This window comes from Staurois parvus, unplaced genomic scaffold, assembly GCF_062004578.1.
Source record: "Staurois parvus isolate SC_StPar_1 unplaced genomic scaffold, SC_StPar_1.0 ptg000090l, whole genome shotgun sequence".
In the NCBI taxonomy this organism is placed as follows: Eukaryota; Metazoa; Chordata; class Amphibia; order Anura; family Ranidae; genus Staurois; species Staurois parvus.
In genome coordinates, this window is record NW_028317886.1 from 10,892,087 (window position 1) to 10,918,929 (window position 26,843).

General features: G+C 40.9%; 1 protein-coding gene across 3 annotated transcripts in view; it reads left to right on the forward strand.

Moving 5' to 3' along the window:
• The first annotated feature begins 11,797 nt into the window (after positions 1-11,797).
• The window catches only part of PDGFC (platelet derived growth factor C), a 393,961-nt gene continuing 378,915 nt past the window's right edge, over positions 11,798-26,843 (forward strand). The window contains exon 1 of one of the 3 annotated variants that reach the window (XM_089670414.1): positions 11,798-12,940. In XM_089670414.1, the coding sequence (XP_089526540.1) occupies positions 12,820-12,940 (121 nt within the window). In that variant the 5' untranslated portion in view covers positions 11,798-12,819. The remainder of the gene's footprint in view (positions 12,941-26,843) is intronic. The other 2 variants (XM_089670412.1, XM_089670413.1) reach the window with 2 other exon arrangements.

Below are 26,843 nucleotides of genomic sequence, written 5' to 3' on the forward strand. Positions count from 1 at the left end.
AGCACACGACAAACACAGGCTCAGTCTAGTGGATGTCGTTTTGTAGATTTATTGCAGTGCAGAGGCATGAAGATGAAGAAAAAACACAAAACTGGTACAGAAGGACGGATTTCCAAGCACAAATACCTTAGCAGCAGCCTTTGCTGTAGGTTGAGGAGAAGCCAGTTAATCTGAGATCCTGTATGAGCTATGCCAGCAACCTCTGGCATTCGAACAAAAAATACGTACTGTACATCTGGAGGCCTAGGCTAAGATCCTACCCACAATGCCCAAGTAAAGCTGTCATCCAACCAGATTCTATATGATACTCTTCAGTGATAGAGGAGGTCCTTCTCCAGCCCAACTTCCACAGGTAATGCCCTCCAATAGATATCTTTGAATCTACATTCCATCAGGTCTTCAGCCAAGCACACACTGATGCCTAACAGCTCTAAAATACACAGGCTGACTCCCAGGGGCAGCAGTCCCAGGAAAATCTCCCCACTGAACAAGCCTCCCAAACATTTATCTTCTCCCCAACCGCCTTCTGGGCTATCCCTCTGATGGATTGGCTGAGGTCAGACAAAAACATTCATAACTCAATGACTGACCATCTTGCTCTTTTTCTGGAAGCTTCTTCCAGAGGCAGACAGGAGAAATCATCCACCAAGCTTAGGCAGACTTAGCCAGACTAGGGGAAGTGGTAGACTCAGGAATTAGAAGGGAGAAGGTGGCAGTGAGAAAGCTTAGAGCTACATCTGAGTTACTAATATTATTGATATGTTACAATATGTGCATTTATCCCAGTGTAAGGTTATGCACCTAACAATGTAAGTAACCGTTGTGGAAGTGTTTTTGATTGAATACATGTTTTTAAAGATTTCACACTATGGTAGTCTCCCTTCATCTCTCCTTACATGCTATGTGAGATACATAAGAGGAAGGAGTATAGCCAGCCCAGAAAAAAAAAAGCAAATGGTGGTTATCCATGATACTAAGCGCTGTATGACTAACTTGTGACAGGTAGTTATATAAATTTGGTTAGTGTTCTGTGTTGGTGGTGAAGTATCACTGAAACACTATAGCATTGATTGTTTGAAAAGAGTACGGTACTTTTGAGCATGGACACTTTAATAATAAACAAGTAATTTTGTGAAATACTACGAATAATCAAAAGCACAATGACATCTTAATGCACAGAGATACTTTGTTGCACAAAGGACACTTTATTGAAATATTATTATTAGTATACAGGATTTATATAGCGCCAACAGTTTGCTCAGCACTTTACAATATAAAGGGAGACAAAATAGCAACAATACAGTTCAATACAAGAGGATTAGGAGGGCCCTGCTCCTTGGAGATAACAATCTAAGAGGGATTGGCTGGTGGTGCAAAAGGTAATAACTGTGGGGGATGGACTGGTAGGATTATTGTCTTTGAATATAGTGATATGGACATGGTGACTAGCATTATTCACATTTTGGACTTTTTTCGTTAATATCTATATTCACATCACATTCTGTATATTCACTTAATTTCTGTGTCTTCTAATTTTTAATATTCACTGATCTATGTGCTATGTTTTAAAGGGCTAGCGCTACCTTTACAGTATTATCACACATTTGAAATATGATGCACTTTATTTGGATGTGAAATTAATAGTGGAGTAGTATTTATTTGTTTTATGTACTAGGAAACGTTAATTTTTTAGGATATGTTTATTTGATGTACACTTTTGTAAAATATTGCACTTTATTTGGATATATATGAGCCAATAGCGCTGTATGAGAGTTGGAGTTAGCCAGACTAGGGCAGGACTCAACATCCCCCCCCCCCCTCCCCCTTAAAAATTGACTCGATCCTCATGGAACAAAAAAACAAAAATGCTCTTGCTCCCAAGAGCAAAGTATTCTGCCTTACACTGGATGGGTAGGGGTAAAGAGGATAAGCAATGGCAGTTGGAGAATACAACACTACATGTGGCATTCCACATGAAGAAGAAAAAAAGGTGAAGCGGTCATGACAATCACAGTGCAACTGAGGCTGTCACTAGGCAAAGTTGGCCAAGCCATGAAAGGTACTCTAACAGAGGAGTAATACATCATTAGCAGCTCATTTGAGGTAGATCCCTACCACTAATGTGCCAATAGTGCAATACATTTTTGTTCAAAGTGCAGAGTTTTCATCTGGGTTCACCTGCAAAAGAACAAAACCGCAAACAACTAACCCTCCCTATGTCAGTTTTGAAGCACAATGTCCTTAGAAATGATCCTCCAATACATTTGCTGTACATCACTTTGTATAGCATTATGGTATAAAACTTTAAAGTCTAGTACTTTGTTCTAGTGCTCTACTGCCATCCAGTGATCAAATGGAAATAGTGAAATAAACACAAATTAATATACTGTATTTAAATGACTGGAGCTGGAGAGCAGCTAGCTTGACATGGAGACAGTCTGCCAACTTGTAACAAAGCAAAAAACATATCCTATCTAAAACTAAAACAGTTAACTATAACCAGCTCAGCAGTAATAACAGTAGTTCTTGTAAATACATTTTTTCTTACTGGCCCTGTCACATTAAAGTCCAACAGGTCCCTTTTTCTTTTTAGAAAAAACACTTTAGTCTGTGTACTCAGCTGTTTTCCTAGCCACAGATTTGTGACTAGGCTCTTCCTTTGAGAAGAATAACAGATCACCACCAAAAATGGAAAAAAAAAAACCCCGCAACCTCTGCTCAGTAAACAATCCAGCTGTCTGGTGCAAAAGCAGAGGGCCCCTTCTGCATACCCAGGATGAAAATTGCATAGCCATCACTTGTTACAAATACAGATTGTGACCTGACTTACGCTGCCAAAACGTTTAAATAATAATTTTAAAAAAGACACATTTGAGCAGTTAAACAGAAGTCAATCAGTAGATGGACTTCTGTTAAACCACAGTACCCATACATGGACTGAAATGCCAATGACCCTCAATCTCATCTATGATAGACCTAAGTAGTCTAACCCATATTGTAGAGCCACCTTTTTCTGAACTACCTTTTGCAATCTTGAGAAGCAGACCAGATCAGTCACATACCCCCTTCCTGGAGGGAACTTCTGGATCAACCACCAATAAATTGATTGATAAATGATTCCCTGCTTCAGAAGCAGCAGGATATTCCAGCTGGTGTTCAGACAGTCTGTGAACACTTGAGCATGGAAAGTTCAGGTTGAGCTCTGTATTGAACTGAACCTAAACCTTATCCTTAATATTTAAGTTTGTATGGCTATTTGCAAGTGTATCTTTAAACCATACCCATATGGTTATGACCACATTTTCTGGTCACACTGTTCTAGCAGTGCGGTATATCAGCCTCTTTAAGAACTGTCACTCTTTCAAACGTTTGCAGGTATGTACTAGGCTCTTTACTATATTGATTTTTAAAACGAAGATGCAGTTATCACTTTGTATTTTGGCTTAATTTCTTGATTAGAAAACCTAATATATATTTTTTAAACCACAAGTATCTCTCAATTAGGAACAACAGGAAGAGCTATAAACCATCATGAATGACCAAAATAATGGCAAATCTCTTTCCATATTTGCTTATTTTTTACAGCCACTGAACATAAATGATTTAAGAATCTAAACATAATATTGAAAAATGAAACAATTAAAAATAATGCCCTAAGTCTGTGACACTCTGACATGTGAAAATAAGTGGCATTTCAATGTTCAGACTTCTTGGTTGTAGAGCTGCAATAAGAAATTTACACCACTAAATTGATGCCAAAGCTGAATATCAGTTATGCCAATATAAAAAAGAAGATGTATGCCTTTTTGAGGTGATTGGTGAGCAACACCGGTCTTACAACTTAAAATTAGAGGAGGGAGCATAATTAAAGAAACAAAATGCCAATCTGAATAGTGTCTGGTTGAGTGTACAGTTTTTCATTTTTATAGTACCATTCAATCTGTAGTTGACTTCTGCAAAACTTCAAGGATGAAGATTTTCAGTAGTTGCAGAAAAGTTTAGAGACGCTTGTGTAAGTTACATTGGAGAACCAAGTTAATAAGATTATCGATTCTGATCCAGAGGCATTGTACTTCGGGAGAGGACCACTATATGTAAATCATGACACCAGGTTTTTGACAACCCCTGAAACAAAGGGTCAGTATATGGATAGAAATTTAGCTATTGCAATGGATATAGGGTACCTGTCACGGTGTAAGGTCAGGTTCAGAGACCAGTTGCTATAGCAGTAAAATGCTTACCTGGAACCAGCAGGATAGGTACACCAGCGGATCCCCCTGGGAATGACGCAGGCTCACCTGAGGTGCGGGGTCTAAGTATTAACCGGTATTCACCAGAGCCCCTAATGGTGGAGATGGATTGGGCTGCGTGTTAATACCAGGTCGCAGATCTCAGGATCACCCCACCAGGGAATGAGCAGACTGGGAACCAATAGCGGATCAACAGGTTAGGGATCAGACGAAAGCAGAGTCGGTCACAAGCCAAGGGTCGGTCACAAATGGTAGCAGATCAATCGTGGTCAGGAACAAGCCAAAGGTCAGTAGCGGAGGTGTAGACAGCAGCAGGAACAGTAGCAGGATATTGGCTGGAAAGGCACAATAATCTGGCAAGGAGGAAGTCCAAGGACATGGCTATATAGGAAGTTCATGGGAGGAGCAAGGAGTTCAAGGTTCAAGAGCAAACAAGGCACAAGGCAGGATTATCCAATAGATGAGGCAAAGTGTTGTCCAGCATCCCAGGTAGCTCAGTGAGTAGAGTTACTGCCTGACACAGTAGAAGTCCCAGGTTCAAGTCCAGGCCCTGACAGTACCACTGAAAAAGACATTTTGTCAGGGTCCTGTCCACAGCGGAAGTTCTGGAAGATCTGGCATTTCTGCCAGTACCCTGCATGGCCGCAGAAGCACACATTAGCCTCAGTTTGGTGCCAGACAGCCTTTATAAGGAGGCTCATCACAAGTTGCTGGATGATCTCTAGCTCCCCGTGCCTTATTCCTGTTTCCTGTTTTATTGTGATTTCCTGATACCGACTCAGCTTGCTTGGACCTGTCTACTCTGCTTAACCCCTGATCTGACCTCGGCTTGGCTTACAGATACTCTCTCTCTCTCTCGCTCCTCTGTGTATGACCTCGGCTATCCCATCTGACTACATCTGCTCTGATACCTGACCTTGGCTTGAACCGGCTATCCAGTAAATCTCTAAATCCCGGAAGGGCTTGCATACCTCGCACAGCCGCCACCTGTCTGCAGACCTATCTCCGTACATCAGCTGTGCTTCTGGGTGGACCACCAACCAGCACTCCTACAGGCGACCTGTGCCACGTTGGGCCTGACTCCCGCTGTCCCACTCTCAGGGGAGTTTGGAACTTAGCCGCAAGGGAAGCCCTCTCTCCATTGGCCTCCATCACCAGGTACGTGATACATTTGCACGTGTTTTCTAAGGCTGCCTAGAAACTGTCGACTTTTCCAAAATATTTAAAAACGGCCAAATATTAGCTCCTTATTCAAAAAATGCGTACAGATAAAAGGTGATATGTATAAAAAAAATTCATTTTTTAATAATTTATTCTACAAAAATGTCATTGGATGTAATAGAGTACTATATAATGTGAACCAATCGTGTTGTTCTAAATTGTAAGGCAACCACATAATGTAGCATAAAGTGAAAGCAAGTAGTCCCAAAAAATTCCACACTGTGAAGAAAATTATTTTTGCAATCAAAGTGTTCCACCACGAAAAAAACATGAACTGTGTTCCCACACCAAGCAGAGATGCCTCCACCAAATGGTCACAAATGCAGGCTTACCAAACATATATGACCCTTTTATGAAAAATAAGTAATCTGCATAAACCGTATTTCTCACACTCTTCCACAGGTCCACATATTGGCCAAAAAGGGTAAAGCCCATATAGATCTTCATTTCACTAACACATACCCATGTATGCTCAAAAAGAGATTAACACACACTCGCATTGCACTAGACATAAAAAGTTATTTGTGCAACATATAAAACGGTACCCGAAAAGACGTCATATGCAACGTAGGGAGGAGATGCATGCTAACTTCACCACAATATCGGAAGTGTGTCTGTGTGCTGGTGGAAACAGCTTTATATATTGCGCATTGGTTTACATTAGTTCAGCTATGATAAATATCCCATAGTGTGTTTGCCGCTTTTCACATTACAAATTACTCATGCAAAAGAACTTTTTTTTAATTACATTAATGGTGTACTCTGATACTGTTCCTTTAGCAGAAATTATTTCTTGTATTATTTTGCATAACTGCTCACCAGTTTTTGACATTGGCTGTAAAGTGTTTGAGCAGTCTTCCATGCAAAATTCCTTCAGCTTCAAGAGGTTTATGGGTTTCCTTGCACGGACTGCCAATTTCAAATCTCCTTCACATCATCTTAATGGGATTCAAATCAGAACTTCAACTTGGCCAGTCTTTAATCTTCCATTTCTTTTTGTTTGTTTTAGAGCCATTATTCTGTGGATCTGCTAGTGTGCATCAGATTGTTATGTTGAAAGACTAATTTCTTGTTTAACGTCAAGTTTCGGACAGGTGACCGCACATTTTTATCAAGCACACTTGCGTTATCTCAATGAACACAGGCTAGTCAGGCCCTTAAAGAAGTAAAACAACCCCAAACCATTATATATCTACTACCATGCTTCACAGTTTGTATGAGGTTCTTGTCTTCAAAAGCAGTAATTGGTTTGTGCTAAACATGTCTACTTTTACTGTGGCCTCTTTGATTCATCTGTCCACAGCACATTGTTCCAGAAGGCCTGGTCTTTGTAAATACCTTCAATTTCAAACTGTAGAAATGCTATAATGTTCTTTTTGGATAGTAAAGATTTTATCCTGGCACACCTTCCATGCAGGTTGAATTGGTGTAATCTCTTTCTGACTGTATATGCATGTACTTTGACACCAACTATTGCAAGAGTTTTCCGCAGTTTGGGGCAAGTTAGCAGTTGATGGAAATTTGCACCACTTGTGAATTTTCTTTTCCCTACTGTGTTATGATGCATTCCAAATAATTTTGTCAGACCTTAAAATATCTACAGTATTCTGAGGACTTTGGAAAGCTCTTGGCATGATGACACTGCACACATCAACAACCAAAAAAACACCAGATATCTGAGGTTAGAAGATGATGGAGTTCACCTACATAATGTTTAATGTGGTTCTCTTCTAATCATGGGTACCTAATCTTAAACACTTAAAGTGTTAGTAAACCCAGGACCCTGCATTCAGTATATCTGGTCTCCCACAATACACAGAACATGGAAATGCAATTATTTTAGTAAATATAAACTGCTAAATCGGCAGTATATAGCAGCCTTGTGACTTCTATCAGTGTCCAGCTGAGCACTGGTTAAAGCTTGTAGGAGGAGTTTTCATTCTGCTATGACTGTCCTATGAGGCTGCATAACCCCTGACCCTCTGTCTGAACAGTGCTGATTGTCACTGTGATGATCACATGCACCTTCTCAAAGAAAAACATCTCTCTAGCCATGCACACTAAGCTCAGTATGTGAAGAGTGACTCCTAGAGCTTTGTATTATCAGCAGATGGATTGGGGACAGTAGAAGATGGGGAGGATCAGAGAAGACAGGATCAAACAGCCTTTATACACAATGTGGAGGATTAACCCCCTAGGTTCCACAGTGAGTATAATAAGCATGCTTTACTGTGTATACATACTGATTTTACTGTTGTGTGTATAGCAACACCTCTATTTTTAGGTTTCTGAAGTGATGATAAGTGTAGGGGTGTACTTTGTCAATGTGACAAATCTGCATTTCCATTCATTTGGATTATAAGAATGAATACACTAAGTCAGTTGTATGTGTCATTTGTTCAGGTATATTCCCTTTATCTGTAGGAGGTGTTGGAATAACAATTGAGGGCTAATTCACAAAAAGGAACAGCTGCTGGAGAGGTAAACGGCAGTAGGGGGCAGTTACATAGTTAGGTTGAAAAAAAAGGGGGGGGGGGGAAAGGACAGTAGTCCAGTTAGTTCATCCAATGAAAAAAAAAACAAAGCAAAACAAAACAAAAAAACAAACACACACACACACACACACAAATAGAGAACCTCTATATACACACTCCTATGCCCATAGCGGATTCAGAGGAAGGCAAAAAACAAAAACAAAGCATGGTCCAATTCACTCCAAGAGGGAATAAAATTTCTTCCTAATCTCCAGGCGGCAACTATATATTCTCTGGAATAAACTACCCCTGGCGTTATTGCCTCTAAATATCAGTATCCACGTATATTTAGTGCATTTAGGAATACATCCAGGTCTTTCTTTTCAAACAATCTACTGAGTTGGCCAGAACTAGTTCTTGAGGGAGTCTATTCCACATTTTAATAGCTCTTACTGTAAAGAAGCCTTTCTGTATTTGAAGGTTAAATCTTTTTTCCTCCAGATGTAAAGAGTGCCCCCTTCTCTAATGACTTAAAAGTTAATAACTCTACACCAAGTTCACTATATGGACCACCTATGTATTAAAACACAAGTGATCATATCCCCGCTTAATCTCCTCTTCTCAAGAGAGAGTAAATTCAGTGCCTCTAATCTTTCCTCATAGCTGAGCTCCTCCATGCCTCTTATCAGTCTGGTTGCTGTTCTCTGTACTTTCCCCAGTAGTTCTCTGATATCCTTTTTGTGAATTGGTGCCCACAACTGAACTGCATATTCCAGATGAGGTATTACCAATTTGTACAGGGGCAACATTATATATCTCTCTCTGGAGTCTATACCTCTTTTAATACAGGAGAGGATTTTGCTCTCTTTGGAAACCGCAGCTTGGCGTTGCATGCTATTATTAGCCTATGATCTACCAGGATGCCCAGATTCTTCTCCACCATTGACTCCCCCAGGTGTTGTCTTAGTATGTATGATACATGCATGTTTTAGCCCCCAAGTGCATAACGTTTCCTTTATTAACATTAAACCTTATATTAGATTGTAAGCTCCAAGGAGCAGGGCCCTCCTAATCCTCTTGTATTGAACTGTATCATTGCTGTATCGTCTCCCTCTATATTGTAAAATGCTGAGCAAACTGTTGGTGCTTTATAAATACTCTATAATAATACAAATAATTTTCCAGTTTCCCAATTAAGCAATGCATTGAAGTTGACTTGTATATTGGAGACATCCTTAGTTACATAGTTAGTCTGGTTGAAAAAAGTCTATCTAGTTCAACCAATAAAAGGGGAAAACAATTATACAATTATACACAATCCTATACCCACAGTTGATCGAGAGGCAGGCATAAAACACCAATAAAGCATGATCCAATTTGCTCCAGCAAGGGAAAAAAATCCTTCCTGATCCCCCCAAGAGGCAATTGGATATTCCCTGGATCAACGTTACCTATAAATAGTAGTATTCAGTTATATTCTGTGTATCCAAGAAATAATCCAGGCCTTTTTTAAAGCAATCTACTGAGCTGGCCAGAACCAACTCTTGAGGGAGTCTATTCCACATTTTCACAGCTCTTATTTTGAAGAAGCCTGTGTTTGGAGATTAAATATCTTTTCCTCCAGATGTAAAGAGTGCCCCCTTGTCCTCTGTGATGACCTTAAAGTTAATAACTCTACACCCAGTTCATTATATGGATCACCTCTGTGTTTATACATATTGATCATATCCCCCCTAAATCTCCTCTTCTCAAGAGAGAATACATTCAGCGCCTCTAATCTTTCTTCAGAGCTGAGCTCCTCCATGCTTCTTATCAGTTTGGTTGCCCTTCTCTGCACTTTCTGCAGTTCTCGGATATCCTTTTTGTGAATTGGTGCCCAAAACTGAATTGCATATTCCAGATGCGGTCTTACTTTTGATTTGTACAGGGGTAATATGATATCTCTCTCTCTCCGGAGTCTATACCTCTTTTAATACAAGAGAGGATTTTGCTCGTTTTAGAAGCCACAGCTTGGCATTGCATGCCATTATTAAGCTTGTGCTCTACCAGAACTCCCAGATCCTTCTCCACCATTGATTCCCCCAGTTGTATCCCCCCCCCCAGTATGTATGATGCATGCATATTCTTAGCCCCCAAGTGCATATCCTTACAATTATCAACATTAAACCTCATTTGCCACATAGTTGCCAAATTAAACAGTGCATTGAGGTCGGCTTGTAAATTGGATACACCCTGTACGGACGTTATTGCACTGCACAGCTTGGTGTCATCTGCAAAGACTGAAATGGTACTTTTAATCCAAGACCCTATATCGTTTATAAATATATTAAAAAGTAAGGGTCCCAACACTGAACCTTGGGGTACACCACTGACAACCCTAGACCATTCAGAGTATGAATCATTAACCACTACTCTCTGAATATGGCCTTTTAGCCAATTTTCTATCCATTTACAAACTGATTTCTCCAAGACTGTAGACTATGCCTTACTCATAAGCTGTGTGTTTGAGAACTGTGTGAAATGTTTTTGCAAAATCCATGTATACTATATTCACAGCCACTCCTCTAAGTTTTTGCTTTCTTCCTCATAAAAAGGAATCAGATTTGGTGTTAGTGTGGTGCGTGATTCAGTGCATCATACAGCTCCCTTTTTTTTTCACTGAACTTTATTTGAAGTGTAGAAAAGTACACTTCATTTATGTCACTGTACAACAGCAAGATGTGCTGCGCTGCTGTATAGCGGCATGCAATACTGTATGGTGCACTGTGATATAATGCAGCATGTCTGCATTTTATCACAGCTTGCTGCAGTGCAGCTCCTGGCTGCACCGCCATTTGAAAGATGCCCTACTGACCCCGGACCCTCAGGCAGTGCCCGAGTTTCCAAATGGTCAGTCCGCTCCTGTACACATCTATATTATAAACAATGGGGGTGATTTACTAAAAGTAGAGTGAACAAAACCTGGTGCAGCTCTGCACAGAAACCAATCAGCTTCCAGGTTTTTTTTTGTCAAAGTTTAACTAAATAAGCCGAAGTTAGAAGCTGATTGGCTACTATGCACAGCTGCACCAGATTTTGCACTCCCCAATTTTAGTAAATCAACTCCATAGTGTGAACTCAGCCTTTATGTTGGCCTGTTCAAATATGTTTAAAAAGTTACCAATTTCAATAAAATGTACTTACTTTTTCTCATGTGAACGTTTTGTCTGTTCAGCCTAAGACTGTTGAAACACAGGCTGAAATTTTAGTAGGTTATGGTTCTTCAAAACTTTCCCTGTACATAACATAAAATAATTCATATGGGTAGAACATAGTGACATTACTACAAGGTATTCAAGAATGTAAATGTTTTCTTTGTTGGTCTATTGATCTCTGCTGATAAAGCCTGTGTGCTTTCCATTGCTGCTACATAGGTAGAAATGTAAAAGGACACTCAATATACTGTACAGTGAATAACTAATATACATACTAACTGAAGGGAACAAAAATACCAAAAGTCTTATCAGAGCATTTAATTTACAGTTGTCTTAAGTTGTCTTTGTTTCTCTTTTTCTGATAATTATGGATTGTGAGTTAAAGTTTTTTTTTTCCAACAAAAAAAACAAAAAACAAGTAATAATAATGAAAACTGCCCCTTTTGCAACTCTATACGCACCCTGTAGCTCTCGGTGTGTAACAAGTTAACTTGCCAACTTTTTTGTCCTGACTAAAGTGGGATTCCCTGACCTCCCTGACTTAGTTGTAGCACCTGTTGAGTCGCCAGGTGGCAGTCTGCAATCACTGGAACTTGAGGAAAGTGAGAAGGAAAGGAGAGAGGGGGAAGAGACGAAGGAGAGGGAGTCAAGTACTTTCATCAGCTCTAAACTCTTTCCCATTTGTTGCAGCAAGGAGCAAACTTTAAACAGACACCCACACTAAGCTCTCAGACTCCCAGCTAAGGAAATTGTTTCCTTTTCACTTCTGAGTTTTTCAGAGGCACAGGAATCCCACCAGGAAAGCAAGCAAACCCCTGAGTGACCTGCAGCCTCTATTAAGCACTGGAGGATCACCCTGCTGACTAGAACCTGCTGCCAGGCGGAGGACTCACTGGCTCCATTACTTTCAGGCTGCTGGGTCACTGCGCTGATCAGGAAAACAGTGTGAGGAAGTTTGGTGCTAAGCCAAAAAAGTAAGGTAAATAATCAGCACAGCCATGCAGCACAGACTTTGATACTGCCTAAAAAAGGAACTGCCGGTGCGAAAAAAAAAAAAAAAAGGGAGGTGTATAGAGGCACATTTTTTTTTCTCTTTCTTCCACAATGTCCTAAGGGGACACGTTTGCTGACTATCAGATTGTTTTCCCACAGGGTGTCAGGCTACACATTCACAGTTTTACAGCCCAGGATTAAGGCTACTGGTTATAATGCTAATTTCAGCACTACGTACTAAATTCTCAGCGTTACTGCAACATTCATTTTTTTCCCTTTCAGTAGAAGTTGTTACGCACGTGCTTTAAACTTTTCTGTTTACATCTTTGATTCGGAAATTGTCAGGTGCTCTTTTTTCACCCTATCTTTTTTTATATATATTTTTTGCCCTTTTTTAAACTAGCTCACCAGTTGGATTTTTAACTGTCGTGGTCCATGAAGGATTTGATCGCTTTCTTCTATTTTGCTTACCAAACTGGAGACAGCAAAGAAAATCAGAATTGGAACAGAGATACCTTTGTATGGGATTATGAAGGATCTAGTCATTGATTATCTGCTACCAATGTTACCTATACCGGCTCGGTGCTTTCTTGTGAAGGGTGCAGTAATCAGGCTCTGCTGAAACTGACTGTGAACTTGGAAATCTCAAGTGTTGTTAGTGGTTGTGCTCTCCCCCTGTTCATCCAAATGATCCTCTTGTTACTTCTCAGAGTCCTAGCGTGCACCCTGGACTTTCAGCTACATGGAGTGCAAGCTGAATCCAATCTAAGCAGCAAATTTCAGTTTGGAAATGCCAAGGAGCTGAATGGTAAGACAATATTTGTTTTGTTTTTTTTTCTTCACTCCCATAATTTACAGCCTTGCAAGGTCATTTGCCTCTTCTCAAGGCACATTAGCTCTGGATAACTGATGTGGGCTAGACAAAGCAGAAAAAGTTTAGGGTTTAAAAGGTACCACAAAAAGGAACTGAAAACATGGCATCGGGGTTAAGAAGCCGGAAAAATAAACCTCGGTTCTCCTTTTAATATATATTTATGTTTGTGCCTGTAGACCCAGATCCGTTTGTGGTTTTGCACTGGTGAATGACTCTTATTTCTTTCTGGGCTGGAAACAAGCTAATCCCACATAGGAAATGAGAATTACTTTCAACTTTCAAGTGTACCTGAAATGTTTAGAAAACCCTTAAATGAAAGATCCCAAGGGCTGGAACTTGGTGAGCCTTGGAGAAAGACCTCTTTCATCCAGAAGGGCAGCTTCAGGGTGTGTAATTTGCTTAGCCTCTGAACTCCATAGGACTTACATTATTCAGATTTTTAAATGCTTGTGTTGTTTATTTTAGGTGAAAAAGTCATTTCTGTTCAGTGGGATAGTTTGCAAGAATAAAGTAGAGGCTGCCTAGAATGGTTGATATAAAAATGTGAAATTGGTTGTCTGGATTGAACATTAAAAAGCGCGTGTGCAAATAATTCTCTGTCTTTCTCCAAAACTCGCGGTGCCTGCGGTAATACTTTGGCACTAAAACACTGGCCATGTGAATTTCCTTACGTTTATGTCAGCTGAAAATTGTAAATCAAGCTGACATAAAACATTGGTTTTATGAGCAGCAATGAATGGGCTTTTATGTCAGGCTGCTGTGTATGTGAGCGCCTTTTAACTGTTATTGGAGGATCTGATATCTATATGTACGACTTTATGTATTGGCTGACGAGGGATGTGCAAAAAGGGTTAATAGAAAGCCAAGATAAAAAGCAGGGCACATCCCTTTATCACATGTACTAGAGTTGTGTGTGAGAGCAGATATTGTTCTTGCATGCTGCTTGCTAATGTGTTGACATATGGCACCTGCAGACTGCCAGAGAGCATGATCAAAGAGAAGCCCAGAGATCAGTCTCTAATCAGACTCCACTGTGAAGGACTAAAGAAAACTGATCAAACGGCTGGGGAACCCTGCTATGTTGTGACGGCAATTGATCAAGATGACCTTTGTCTATCCTCTTCAGTGTTGAAAAACAATGTCTTTCTGGCTCATTCAAAAGAAGCAAATAATACTGAACTAGCCCCTGACTTTTTTGGCGTCTCTAGATGAACTGCAAGTCTCAAAATGCCCTGTAGGCTTACCGCAGACTGGTAAAAGTAATAATATTATTCCCATGGTCACAACAAAAGGGAAACCAAGCTGCTTTTGCCAAAAGTTTGTTCTTTTAATGAGATCACTTTATATGTGGAGACAAAAGTAGGGATCGTGACAAAATACAGAATTCCATATCAAATAATGAAAAATCATCTTGGACTGACTCGACCAAACTACTTAAATATGCTTAGTGCAAGTGCATTCTATTCGGGTTGAGCTCCAGAAAAAAAACAAAATAAATATTTTAAAATGTCTGCAATTGTCTTTAATCATTTTTGTCACCATCTGTATAGCCATGAGGGTGGCACACCTATTCTCTACTGCAGCTCAGCTTCTCCACAGCGGTAAGGTCTTCTTTGTGTGATTACCTCTTGTAAGCTACCTAAACACCTTCCCCTCCAGCTTTCGTAATCTGATACACATTTTATTGGCAGAGCTGTGCGGTGCAGTAGAGTCAGATCAGCTCACAGTGTATTACCTAACACTCAACTTTTCTGTGTTGTGCAATTGATTCCATCAATGATAATATAAAGACCATTTAAACCAATTAGTTAACACATCTTTTTCCCTTTGTATGGCCTAGCTATCTCAGTATGCTTTACTAGAGCAATGACCTTACTTTGCTTGATATGGACCAAAGAGAGGATAATGGGAAAGAACCAGTGAAATATCCCATAAGGCCTTTTATGTATCCCAGTCTGACTTAAGGATTTGTTGAACCTATAATTCATAACACAACATATGTTTATAACACAATTTATATTGACTATTGAAAGTATTTTTGTCTCTGGAGAATAGGGAGTTAACGTACTAAGTTACTGATGGTTGGGTGACTAAGAGGTGTGGTTTTATTAAATACGTAAGGAACATTGTGTAAAATGGAGTTACTTGTAGGAACCAATACAGAAACATTTTGGCTTGTTCTAATGGAAGGCTAAATGTGACCGGTTGCTACAGGCAATTTCTTGACACCCGATAGAACTTTACAGCACAGGTGAGCATGCTCCAGAGAAATCCTTTAGGACATTATGCTACCCAAGTGACTTGAGTCCCACTCCAGTTAAGAATCTAAGGTTCTACTGATCATTTCAAATGTCAATAATTCATATATTCCTATTTCTGCCATTAAGTATCAAAAATATAACCTCCTGCTTACCATTTCAGTAGACCAGACCATTCTGAAGAAAAGTTTACCCTTAAACTGTACTTTACTGATGTTAATTCCCATATTGGGTGGTGTACAATGATAACTGTAATCCAGTTGAACAAATGCCCATCTGTTACTATTTTGCCACATGCTAAAAGAACATATTAATAATTGACTATATTGCTTTGGAGAATAAGCAGATCAGAGTCTATTAAGTTTCTACCAAAGTAGTCTATTGGGATTCTTTGATGGGGGAAATGGGTACATCCTATTTAAAACTGAAGCTTATCATGCTTGAATACATGTGCATTTGGAGTAGTCATGTGACATCACACAAGTAGGATTCCAAAATAAATATGACCTGCCTTCAAATTTATACTGGTAGATAATGCAACTACGGTTGCCTGTCACCACTACAGCAGGATTTCTAAAAATATGCCGTTAAGAATGAATCAGGATGATTATTTTAAAGTGATCTTAGATTTCTAGAACTAGCTCAAAGGTTGTGAATGCAGAAATCAAATTGCAAAAGAACAGTTTAGCAAGGATTAATTCTTGGGCAGTGAGATCTCCTCCCACTATCATTAGAGACCACCAGGGCTTGACACAATTCTTTATCCAGAACATTCCAATCAACTGGCTGCACTGTGAAACGTTTTATCACTTTTTTTGTACTTAGTTATCTTCTACATGGCGCAGCAATCACAGTTGGTCATATATGTTGTATTGTTTGCTTTATTGAGCAACATAAATTAGAAATACAGTTTTCCATTAAAAATTATATATGCTGCTGTCCCATTTTAATACCCACTACTGATTGCATCCTGGACGTAGAGGTAATTTTCCTAATGGACATTCGTATATGTAGTCTAGATGGGGACCCTACTGTTCTTTGTTAGTTTGGCTTATATTACTATACTTAGTATGTATTTAGTTAGCTTCTGCTCTGAGGCATTTCCTTCTGTATACTATGACTAAAATATTATGGTTGGTATTGATCTCCATGTAGAGCACTTATATGTGTTGCCTGTTCTGGATATGTTTGTACCTTTCTGGTCTTTCATGGACATTGGTCTTTTGTATTTTACTATTTGCAAAACTTAATACAACAGAGATTAAACTAAGAAAATGTATACTGCAATATTTAATTGTATGCACATATGTACTTACAGTTCTCTTTTAGTCCTCCTGCAAACTCCGACAAAAACCTGTTGATCCTGTCAGTGAAATCCATCTAATGAAATTTCCTATGAAGGTGTGGCAACAATGCTGCACTGCTCCTGAACTCAGAGCCTTGTTGCTACACTCATGCAGACTATGCCTGCTTGCACTACAGTGGGATGAAAAGTTTAGAAGGCATGGCTATTATCATTATCACAGCTGATTCCCAAGCCTGTAAAGCAACACCCGATTAGATGCAGAAAACAGAGAAATAGTGATGTGGATTCTAAACATTTGGCCTCCACAAATACCTTTTAATGCATGCATAAATGTTCAGGAAAACCATATCATGTGATAGGCAACAAACAGGTGTTACTTCTGAAGAACATGCTAGATACACATTCTGCCAATACATTTTACAACATTAAAGTAGGATTTTGATGAAAATCATAGGTAACCCTTAATTTACAGACAATAAGCGATACTTTGGAGATAAGTAAGCATAATGTCACCCTAGCACATTACATGTAAAGCTGGCCATACACTAATAGATTTTTTCATTTAGCCTGCAGTATGGTGGGATAAATTGAGCATGGATGGACAAATTTGCAGTGCCAGAGCTAGCTGTCAGAATGCCCCAACAGCGGCTGCATTTGATTGGATGCAGCTGCTGCTCAGATGACAATTTTCTGCCCCTTTGATTATTCTATCAACAGATGTTGGGTAGGAGGGCAAAGCAAATTTTGGCCAATCCATCAGGATCCAGATGAAATGTGTTCAGTGTATGACCAGCTTAACATATGCTTTCTTTGGATGTGATAGACTGCATACCAAATGGTATAAAATATGCTGATAAAGGATGAAACAGCCCATGTCTTATAGCAATATAAGAGAGACAGCAATGGAAAACATAGCAAGAATGTTACTTTTATGGCAGCCAAGCACGTTCCAGCTAACTCCACCCGTATGTTTCAGGGTGTATGTTTAAAAGAAACATCAACACTACTGTGATAAACAGGGAACAGCAGGTCTGTGTAGACACAACATTTATAGTTGGTTGCACTTGATTTCTGAAATGATGTCTAATGCTTAAGAGAACCATGTACAGTATGCTCATAAAGCCTCACTTACACTGTCAATATAGGAAGGTACTAAAAAATATTTGATGGAAATACAGTCCACATAACGATCGCTGTCAAAGTGTACTTGCTATACGGGTATGATTTACATAAGTAATCATTTATTTTTTCCCCAAGACAAAATGAACTATTCTTTCATTCACATCAGAGTGTTAGCCAAATTTGGTTAAAAAAAAAAAAGAAGGTCATAGCAGTTCCTGGTATTCAATCCAGAGATGACTGTATCTCTGTCTTGTCTGTTTTTCATTGTGCAAGATCTTCCCATCTATGGAAACTCGGAGGTTGGTTTTACACTGCTGGTGTAACCATGGTTTTTGCATGTTTTAGCCAGGGTCCCATAGGTTGCATGTGTAGCACCCTTTAGTGTGCTACTAGAATAGTGTAGTGTACTATGGGCAAAATCATTGTGTATGACTCATGGTAGTTGTGTGAGTCATGTGATTAAGGGTGGGTTATTTCAGGTCAGCTGAATGACTCAACTGGTTGGGGCTCTATCGCCTCCTCCCAACTCTGGAGGACAATATAACCTTCCATAAGTCGGTAAGTAGGAAGGGGTGGAGGCCTATTCTGCAGATCACATGGATGTTGGGCCAATCCCAGGTTTGGAAGCCCTGGTAGAATGGTGGATTGCCCCATAAATATGGGAGGAGTCGGGCTGGGAGAGAAGTCGGGTGGAAGATGGAGTGATGAGTAGACTCTCAGTGCCTAGGAGGGGTCCCCTAGGTCTGGGGGGGTGGCCACTAGGCTGGCGTGGCTCAGGAGGATACCTTCTGTGGAGAGGCATGGATGGGATCAAGGCCTGGAGTAGCAGGGAGCAAGGAGGACAGTGTGAGTACAGCAGAGTCTACATGGGGAAAGATTGCAATATGTATCAAGCTTTCTAAGGACAGCACTGAGCTCAATCCGTAATCCTTGTCCCGGGAGATCTTCTGAGAAGCCAGGAGGGCTGGTAGAGCCCGCATGCTGTGGAGCTGGGAGCAGCTCTATCAGGAGAGGGAAGATGTCTGCATGTAGCTATGAGAAGTAAAGTGATTTTTGAGGGGCTGTTAGTTCCTCTCTCATAAAAGGCTACTGCTACTGACCCATAATGACTGCTTTCAGAAAAAGAACAGTCCAGGATATGCCTTTGTACATAGGAAGGAAGTGTCCCTCTTCCATTGATTCAAGCCAAACTGGGCATCCCATAATCCCCATAATTTCCCTATCCAAGCTGATTTCCACTAATAAAACAACAAAACCAAGCCCATGGACTGGTCATTGTCTTTGGATGCAAGTCTGTGTGAGAAATACCTGTTGTCTGGCTGTGCAGAGAAAGACTTGGGGGTACCCATTACACAGCGGCCCTCACCAAGAACTGACTCCTGTGATCCATAGTACAGCCAAAAAAGTTTTGGCTATACACTCACTGGCCACTTTATTAGGTACGCTTGTTCAATTGGTTGGCAACACAAATTGCTAATCAGCCAATTATATGGCAGTAAACAAGCATATTCTCTACAATGCTCATATCTCAAAAAATAAATATGATTCAATAAAGTGTCCTCTGCTCTTCAATAAAGTCTCTCTGTGCGTATAAAGGACGCTTGGACACTTTATTTGCACAGAGACTTTATTGAAGCACAAAGGACACTTTATTGAATCATGTTTAATTTCAATTTGTGGATATGAGCATTGTAGAGAATATGCTTGTTTATTGCACAAGTTTAAACAAAAACCAATAGCGCTGTATAAAAGAGTATATATAAGGGCTGATACGATTAGTATAGCACTTGATACAGCAGCTGTGGTGAATTAAGGGATCACATCCAAAGCGCTGGTTCACATTATTTAAATCACATGGCAGTAACTCAATGCATTTAGGCATCTAGACTTGGTGAAGACGACTTGCTGAACTTCAAACCGAGCATCAGAATGGGGATTTAAGTGACTTTGAACATAGCATGGTTGTTGGTGCCAGATGGGCTGGTCTGAGTATTTCAAAAACTGGTGATCTACTTGGATTTTCACTTACAACCATCTCCAAGATTTACAGAGAATGGCCCGAAAAAGAGAAAATATCCAGTGAGCAGCAGTTGTGTTGACAAAAATGCCTTGTTGATGTCAGAGGAGAATGGGCAGACTGGTCCGAGATGATAGCAAGGCAACAGTAACTCAAATACCCATTCGTTACAACCAAGGTATGCAGAATATCATCCCTGAATGCACAGCACGTCGAACCTTTAAGCAGTTGGGCTACAGTAGTCTGCTACACTAGGTAGCAAGGTGTACCTGATAAAGTGGCCGGTCAGTGTACTTCTCCTTTTAATCGTCACTAAAATAATGACATGGCAAATGGAACAGAGCTTGTACATAAGAGTGTCATTCATGTGTGTCTAGGGCAAAATATAATCTATATACTGCCCAGATACCATATACAAGGTACTCTGCTTATGCATTCTCAAACAATAGGACTATGGTACATTTTCATTTCAGTGGACATTCATATCCACTATACAGAGCATGTCAGGAACACAATCTGTAGCTTGTGGTAATCATGGCCTGTATGATTAAGACCTACATGGGTGAAACATATTAGAGGGGCTTTCCTGATGGGTGGAGAGCAAGCTGAAGCCATTGTGTGATCATTTGTTTTGTGAATCACTATATTGGTGTGCGGTCCCATCTTTGCAGGAAAGAAAATTGAATCGTCTATGGCTTGCTTTTGTACAGTCTGTGAAAATAGCCTGGTCTTTCAGTGTACTTGATACCTCTGTTCATCTTGCTTTTTCCACATTCATCAACCCCCAGGTCTTTTTTTTCTCAGAGAATAGGTACAGGTACTCCCCCCCCCCTTCTGTTTTGCTTCTTGTCTCTGCCCCCTATGCACTTCCGAGCACTGTCCCTTGGTTCTACCCCCTACCCACCTCGCAGTAGTGCTGCTGTCAGAGAATATAGAGCCCAGTATCATTTAGTGGTGCTACATAATTTGTATTGACTTTGTTAATGATAACAAGAAAAGCAGTAAAGTAGATTCCCCCCCCCCCCCACAGCCAGCAGCAATAGCCGACCCCCCCCCCATCCAGCAGCGATAACACCCCCACAGCCAGCAGCAACAGCCCCCCCACAGCCAGCAGCAATAGCTCCCAATCCCCCCTTCCCAGCAACAACAGATTTCCCCATTAACAATGGACCATGGCAATAAAATACCACCCCAGGAACTACAGAACCCCAGCAGCAACTACAGAACTCCCAGAAGCCAGCATCAGCAGACTCTCCAGCAGTCAGCAACAATAGACTCCTTCTTCAGCAGTAGATCTTTCCAGCAACAATAGATCACCAGGCAAAAATGGATTCTCTTCAGTGACAATAGATCTCCCAGCAGCCAGCATCAATAAACCTTACAGCACACCTCAGCACCCCTTGCCAATAAATACAATCAGAGCTGAAGGTGCCGGAACTGTGGTCCCCCGCGTTCCCGCTGCAAAAAAGCCGTCTACCCCAAATAAAAGCCACAGTCTGTAAAGTCTGCCTAGGCAAAAACAAAACACCTTTTGAAGTTGTTTGCTGAACTAATTTACCACAGGCAGGTTAATATTTTAACAGGTATGGTGGATGTTTTCTTACACTCCACTCTGTATTATGTTTTGGTCTTACCCTCTGTAATATAAACTGTTTTACAAAGTTTTCTTTGTTGTGGATGGCTTTATACAGGTATACATAGACATTAGCGGATTGTTGCTTGGTGTATCTGATTTCAGCAGGATCAGACAATGATTGCAATGTATAGTCAAAGACCATAGCAAATGCCTTCAGCTGTCTAAACTGAGAGAATGCTGAGCAAATGTAATACCTCAAGCCTATAAACACTGATCAGCCATAACTTTATGACCCCTAACAGGTAAAGTGAATAACCTTGGTTAACAATAGGAAGAAGGGAAGCCAGAGAGACAATGTGATGCTTTGGGCAATGCTTGTTCATGCCAATTATGTAAATATTACTTGACACTTACCACCTACCTATACATTGTTGCTGACCAAGTACACCCCTTCATGGAAATGGTATTTCTTGTTGGCAGTGGCCTCTTTCAGCTAGATATGTTCAAGAATGGTTTGAGAAACACAACAACGTGTTTGCCATTTCCTTATGCCTCTCTTCTACATACAGTCCTTTGCCTCTCTACTGATTACTGTACATGTGATGCCCTTACACATCCAGGGGCGGACTGACAACTCATGGGGCCCCCGGGCAATAGGGGATCATGGGGCCCCTGTGTCCTTGGCCAAACTCAAATAAAATATGAAAAAGGTACCAGGGGCATCGCATGGGGCCCCCTACTGACCCCGGGCCCTCGGGCAGTGCCCGAGTTTCCAAATGGTCAGTCCGCCCCTGTACACATCTATATTATAAAAAATTGGGGGTGATTTACTAAAACTGGAGTGAACAAAACCTGGTGCAGCTCTGCATAGAAACCAATCAGCTTCCAGGTTTTTTTTCAAAGCTTAATTGAATAAGCTGAAGTTAGAAGCTGATTGGCTACCATGCATAGCTGCACCAGATTTTGCACTTTTCAATTTTAGTAAATCAACTCCTTTGCCTCAAGTCTGTCTTGTTTCATGCAGTGCTACAGTATATGCTTCTAATACACATAATTCCTCTATTCTTTTTGCATCTGCAAGCGCACATAGCCTTATGCCTCTGTATTACATGTATAGCCCACCTTTGTAAAGCTGGCCATACGCTATACAATCAGAACTATGCAACATGGAGAAAAACCTACACAATCCATTCAAATGGTATCCAATTTGGTAGGTACCTGCATACAGAATTGAAGGTAGATCTAAAGGAGATTGTACAAACTTATTGTATAGTGTATGGCCAACTTTAGAGCTGATAAATTTGATTACAGGGTCCTCCAACCTTCCAGAGTGGTGACACCCTAAAATAATACCCGATGCACCAGAGTACATTTTTATTTGGGGGGGGGGGGTTACAACTAGGTAGTCAAATGCAGACATACATGAACTGTAACCATGGTAAATACATACAATGGTCACAGACAATGTACATTATAAACTGATACAGCAATGTGAATAGTAACTAAGACATTCACCTAACTTCAACTAACTAAAGTTGTAAAATAAAGTCTCTCCTTTTGTCACACTGGCCATTGAAAGCAATTCAAAACCAATTTTTTTCTCTTTAAAATAAAAAACATGTCATACTTTCCAACTCTGTGCAATGGTTTAGAATAGAGCAGCCCAAAACCTCTTCCCGAGTCCCCCGCCGGCGCTCTGGGCTCCTCCCTCTTGCCAAGTGCCCCCACAGCAAGCTGCTTTGCTATGAGGGGCACTTGAGTGTGCTCACTCCCGAGCCAGCTCTGTGTGTCCATTGATACACAGAGTGTGGCTCGGCCCCACCCCCTACTCTCTCTTCACTGGCTGTGATTGGCAGCAGAAGGAGCCAATGGCTCCCAGCTCTGCCTCTCTGTCCAGTGATTAGAGAGAGAGATATGCTCTCATGCACACTACTGCATTGAGATTGGGCTCAGGTAAGTATTTAGGGGAGGCTGGGGGATGGAGCCCCCCCCCCCCCCCGCCCCCGAAAGCTATTTTCACAAAATTTTTTTTCACATACTGTCACCAGTGCAGTACAGCGTCATCATATAACTGGTGTGGCAGTGATCAGGGACACTGACAGGTGACAGTATGAAAAAAAATCAATAATTATTTTTTATTTTATTATTATTTATTTTTTATTACTTTTTTAAAGTTTTTTTTATATTACACTAAGACCAAGGTAGTATAATGCTACCATAGTAACACTGTACTACTTTGGGGAAGTGATCAGTATTTTTTTTCTACACAATTTGATTGCTTATAGCAAAAAATTTCTTTGCTATAAGCAAGCATTTAACTGAAAGAAATCAATTAATTCAGGTTTTTTTGTTTGTAATTAGCTGGGATTGGCCACGGTTAATCACATGACACAGATGGGCTGTGATTGGCCCAGCCTGTGCATGTGATCACTGTGACCATTCACAGCTAGAAACACTTGTATACCATGGATGGCATGAAAGGAAGTCATCCATTGTTTACAACTGTCATGTGTCCTGCTGTGATTGGTCACAGCAGGTCACATGGTACTGGCAACTGGCCGTTACACAGATCTGTCATCGGCTGTGTCCAAGGTGCACAACCGGTGACAGATCACGCCACAGTGCGGACCTGCGGGCACGCGCAAGGTATGATCCGGGATGGATGTCATATGACGGAAGTGGTAATTTATGAAAACTTTATCCCAAAAGGAAAACAAATGCTTGTTATAACTGCTTATAAAGTGTCAGCTGCTGTTTGTTGTCGATTTGTTAGTGTATCTCAATCTGCACCCCCCCAATCCCCCCCCGAGACTCTAATACATCCTAATACAGGCACTCTAATACAGGAGATCTGTTACTGGCCAGATCACCAGGTGAAAACACAGGGAAAAAAGCCTAAGAAAATAAAACTAATGCAGCCACCACAGCTAATGAATGATAAGCTGCATTGTATAAAATTTTTGGTTTTGGGTTTAATAACTCTTTATAGGGTATTTTGGCACATTGTCCCTTTTTTTTAATCAGTTTGGGATGTAATCCGCCCTGTTCTGTCCCCACATGAAGGCGAATGAAGGTATAACTGATAATGGCTGTGTAACTTCCTACCTTCGTATCCAAGCAGTGGAGCAGACCGGACCGGCAGATGCTCAGGTTAGACGGATCCAAACGTATACACGGAAATGAAATCAGCGTGGGTTTATTTGATCCAAATACAGCGACAAACAGTGATACAATACTGTAAGGTAGTAGAGGTATTGATGCTGTCCTGTAATATCTTTCTTGAGGCTAACTGCTGGTCAAAAACTGATGCCTTCACAAGCCCAGGGTATTGAATGTCCTGTCACACAGCTATATAGCAGATAAAATGGCTGCAGGAAGTGACCAGAACCAAGGCTTGCCTAAAACCACGCCCAGCAGAGAAAACACTTACTAGCTATAACAAAGGCATGCAGCATGCAAATTCTGGCCAGCAGATGGCAGCAACAGATCAAGACATAGAAACAAACATGGTGAAATAAGAATTGGTGATACAATCCACAGTTAAATAACAAATATGAGGGGAACAGCACACTCCCCGTCTGAAATTCCATAAGGGATTTCACTATGACGAATGTCCATAAAATATAAAACAACCTGTAACAAAGAACATGTTAGAATGCAATAAACATAACAATATAGTAGATTCCGAGTTGGAATAGAGAAGAACCACAAAGTTCAAGTTCAGGAGAGTTCACCCAGCAGGAATGTTCTCGATGGGTAGTATCAAAATGAGTTCGTTAATTGGCCTTGCAAATATTTTAAGCTCACCCTTTCTGAAGATCTTCAACTCCACTTTACGGACCTTGCCATCCTTGCTAGGAAGAACCTTTGTAATTAGTCCCATAGGCCAGTCAATCCGTACGGTATGTTGCTCCTTCATTAACACGAGGTCGCCTTCTTTTAGGTTTGGTTTGTGGTGTTGCCACTTTCTTCTTCCTTGAAGAATATTGAGATACTCCTTTCGCCACCTGTTCCAGAAGTAATCAGCTAGGTATTGTACACGTTTCCAGTGTTTTTGGTAGATATTCGCATGAGTAAATTCTCCACTAGGTAATAGCGTAATCTCAGTTTTTTGGGTAAGTAGGATAGCTGGAGTCAGTACGGCTGGTGTTTCAGGATCCATAGATACTGGCACGAGGGGTCTAGAATTGATGATGGCTGAAACTTCAGCGAGAAGGGTGACTAGAGTCTCATGTGTGAGTCTTGAAGAGTTTACATCCATCAACATAGAATTCAAGATGTTGCGCGAGATCCCGATCATTCTCTCCCAGGAGCCCCCCATGTGGGAACTATGAGGAGGATTGAAAATCCAGGTGCAACCCTTTTCCGCCAAGTGATCTTGAATGGATTTGGTGTCTATGTTCAGTTCTCTACAGGCTCCAATGAAGTTGCTTCCACGGTCAGACCTCAACTGTTTCACTGGTCCTCTGATTGCGAAGAACCGTCTTAAGGCATTAATAAGGCTGGATGTGTCCATGGATTCTATGACCTCTAAGTGAACAGCTCGCACACTCATGCAAGTAAATAGTACAGCCCAACGCTTACTGTTTGCGTGACCGCCACGGGTCCTGCGTGCGGACACCATCCATGGCCCGAAGACGTCTAGGCCAACGTAGGTGAAAGGCGGCTCTGTACATAGTCTGTCCGCAGGCAAATCAGCCATTTGTTGGTGTAGTTGTTTTCCTCTAGCTTTGCGACAGTGAACACAGTCATGCAGTACTTGGGCCACACGTCTTTTCATACCTATAATCCAAAGGCCAGCAGACCGTAACTTGCCCTCAGTGATTTGCCTGCCCTGGTGTTCAGTCTTTTTGTGGTAGTGTCGGATCAGCAAGACGGTGATATGGTGTTTGCTGGGAATGATGAGAGGATTTTGTTCTGCAACTCTTAGGTGGGCTTGATTCAAACGACCACCAACTCTGAGCAAGCCAAAACTGTCAATAACTGGATTTAAGTTGGCAAGAGGGCTTTTTATTGGAATCTGCTGTTTGTTGTATAAGCACTTCCATTCTACATTGAATTCCTCTTGTTGGACGTGACGTATTATGAGGGACTCACTATGAGAGATGTTCTCCGCAGAGAAGGGTTTATGGCAGACGTGCCAACCGTGACAATCGTCAATCGTCAATCGACAACCGTGATAACATTTCACAATGTGCACTAACCTTGCGATAGTCCTGACGAGTCTCATCCAACTGGAGAAACGTTCAAAGCGCTGGCAACCGAGGCTGGAGGTTTGCTTTGTTCCAGTGACCAATGCACTAACTTCAGCGCGGATTTCTGGATCATTATCCGGATCCTGGATGCTGAAAACTTCCTGTACACATTCGTCCGCCTGTCTTAGCAGAAACTCCGGACCTGTAAGCCAAGTAGAGTTAGTAAAGGAACCTACTGACATAGGTCTAGTGGCATGATCTGCTTCGAATGAAGGCAAGTAGCAGCACTTGTCGTTCTTCCTTAAGGATGGAGCTGGTTCTGCATGGTTGTTACGGAATATTTTATCCATAAAGGCAACGATG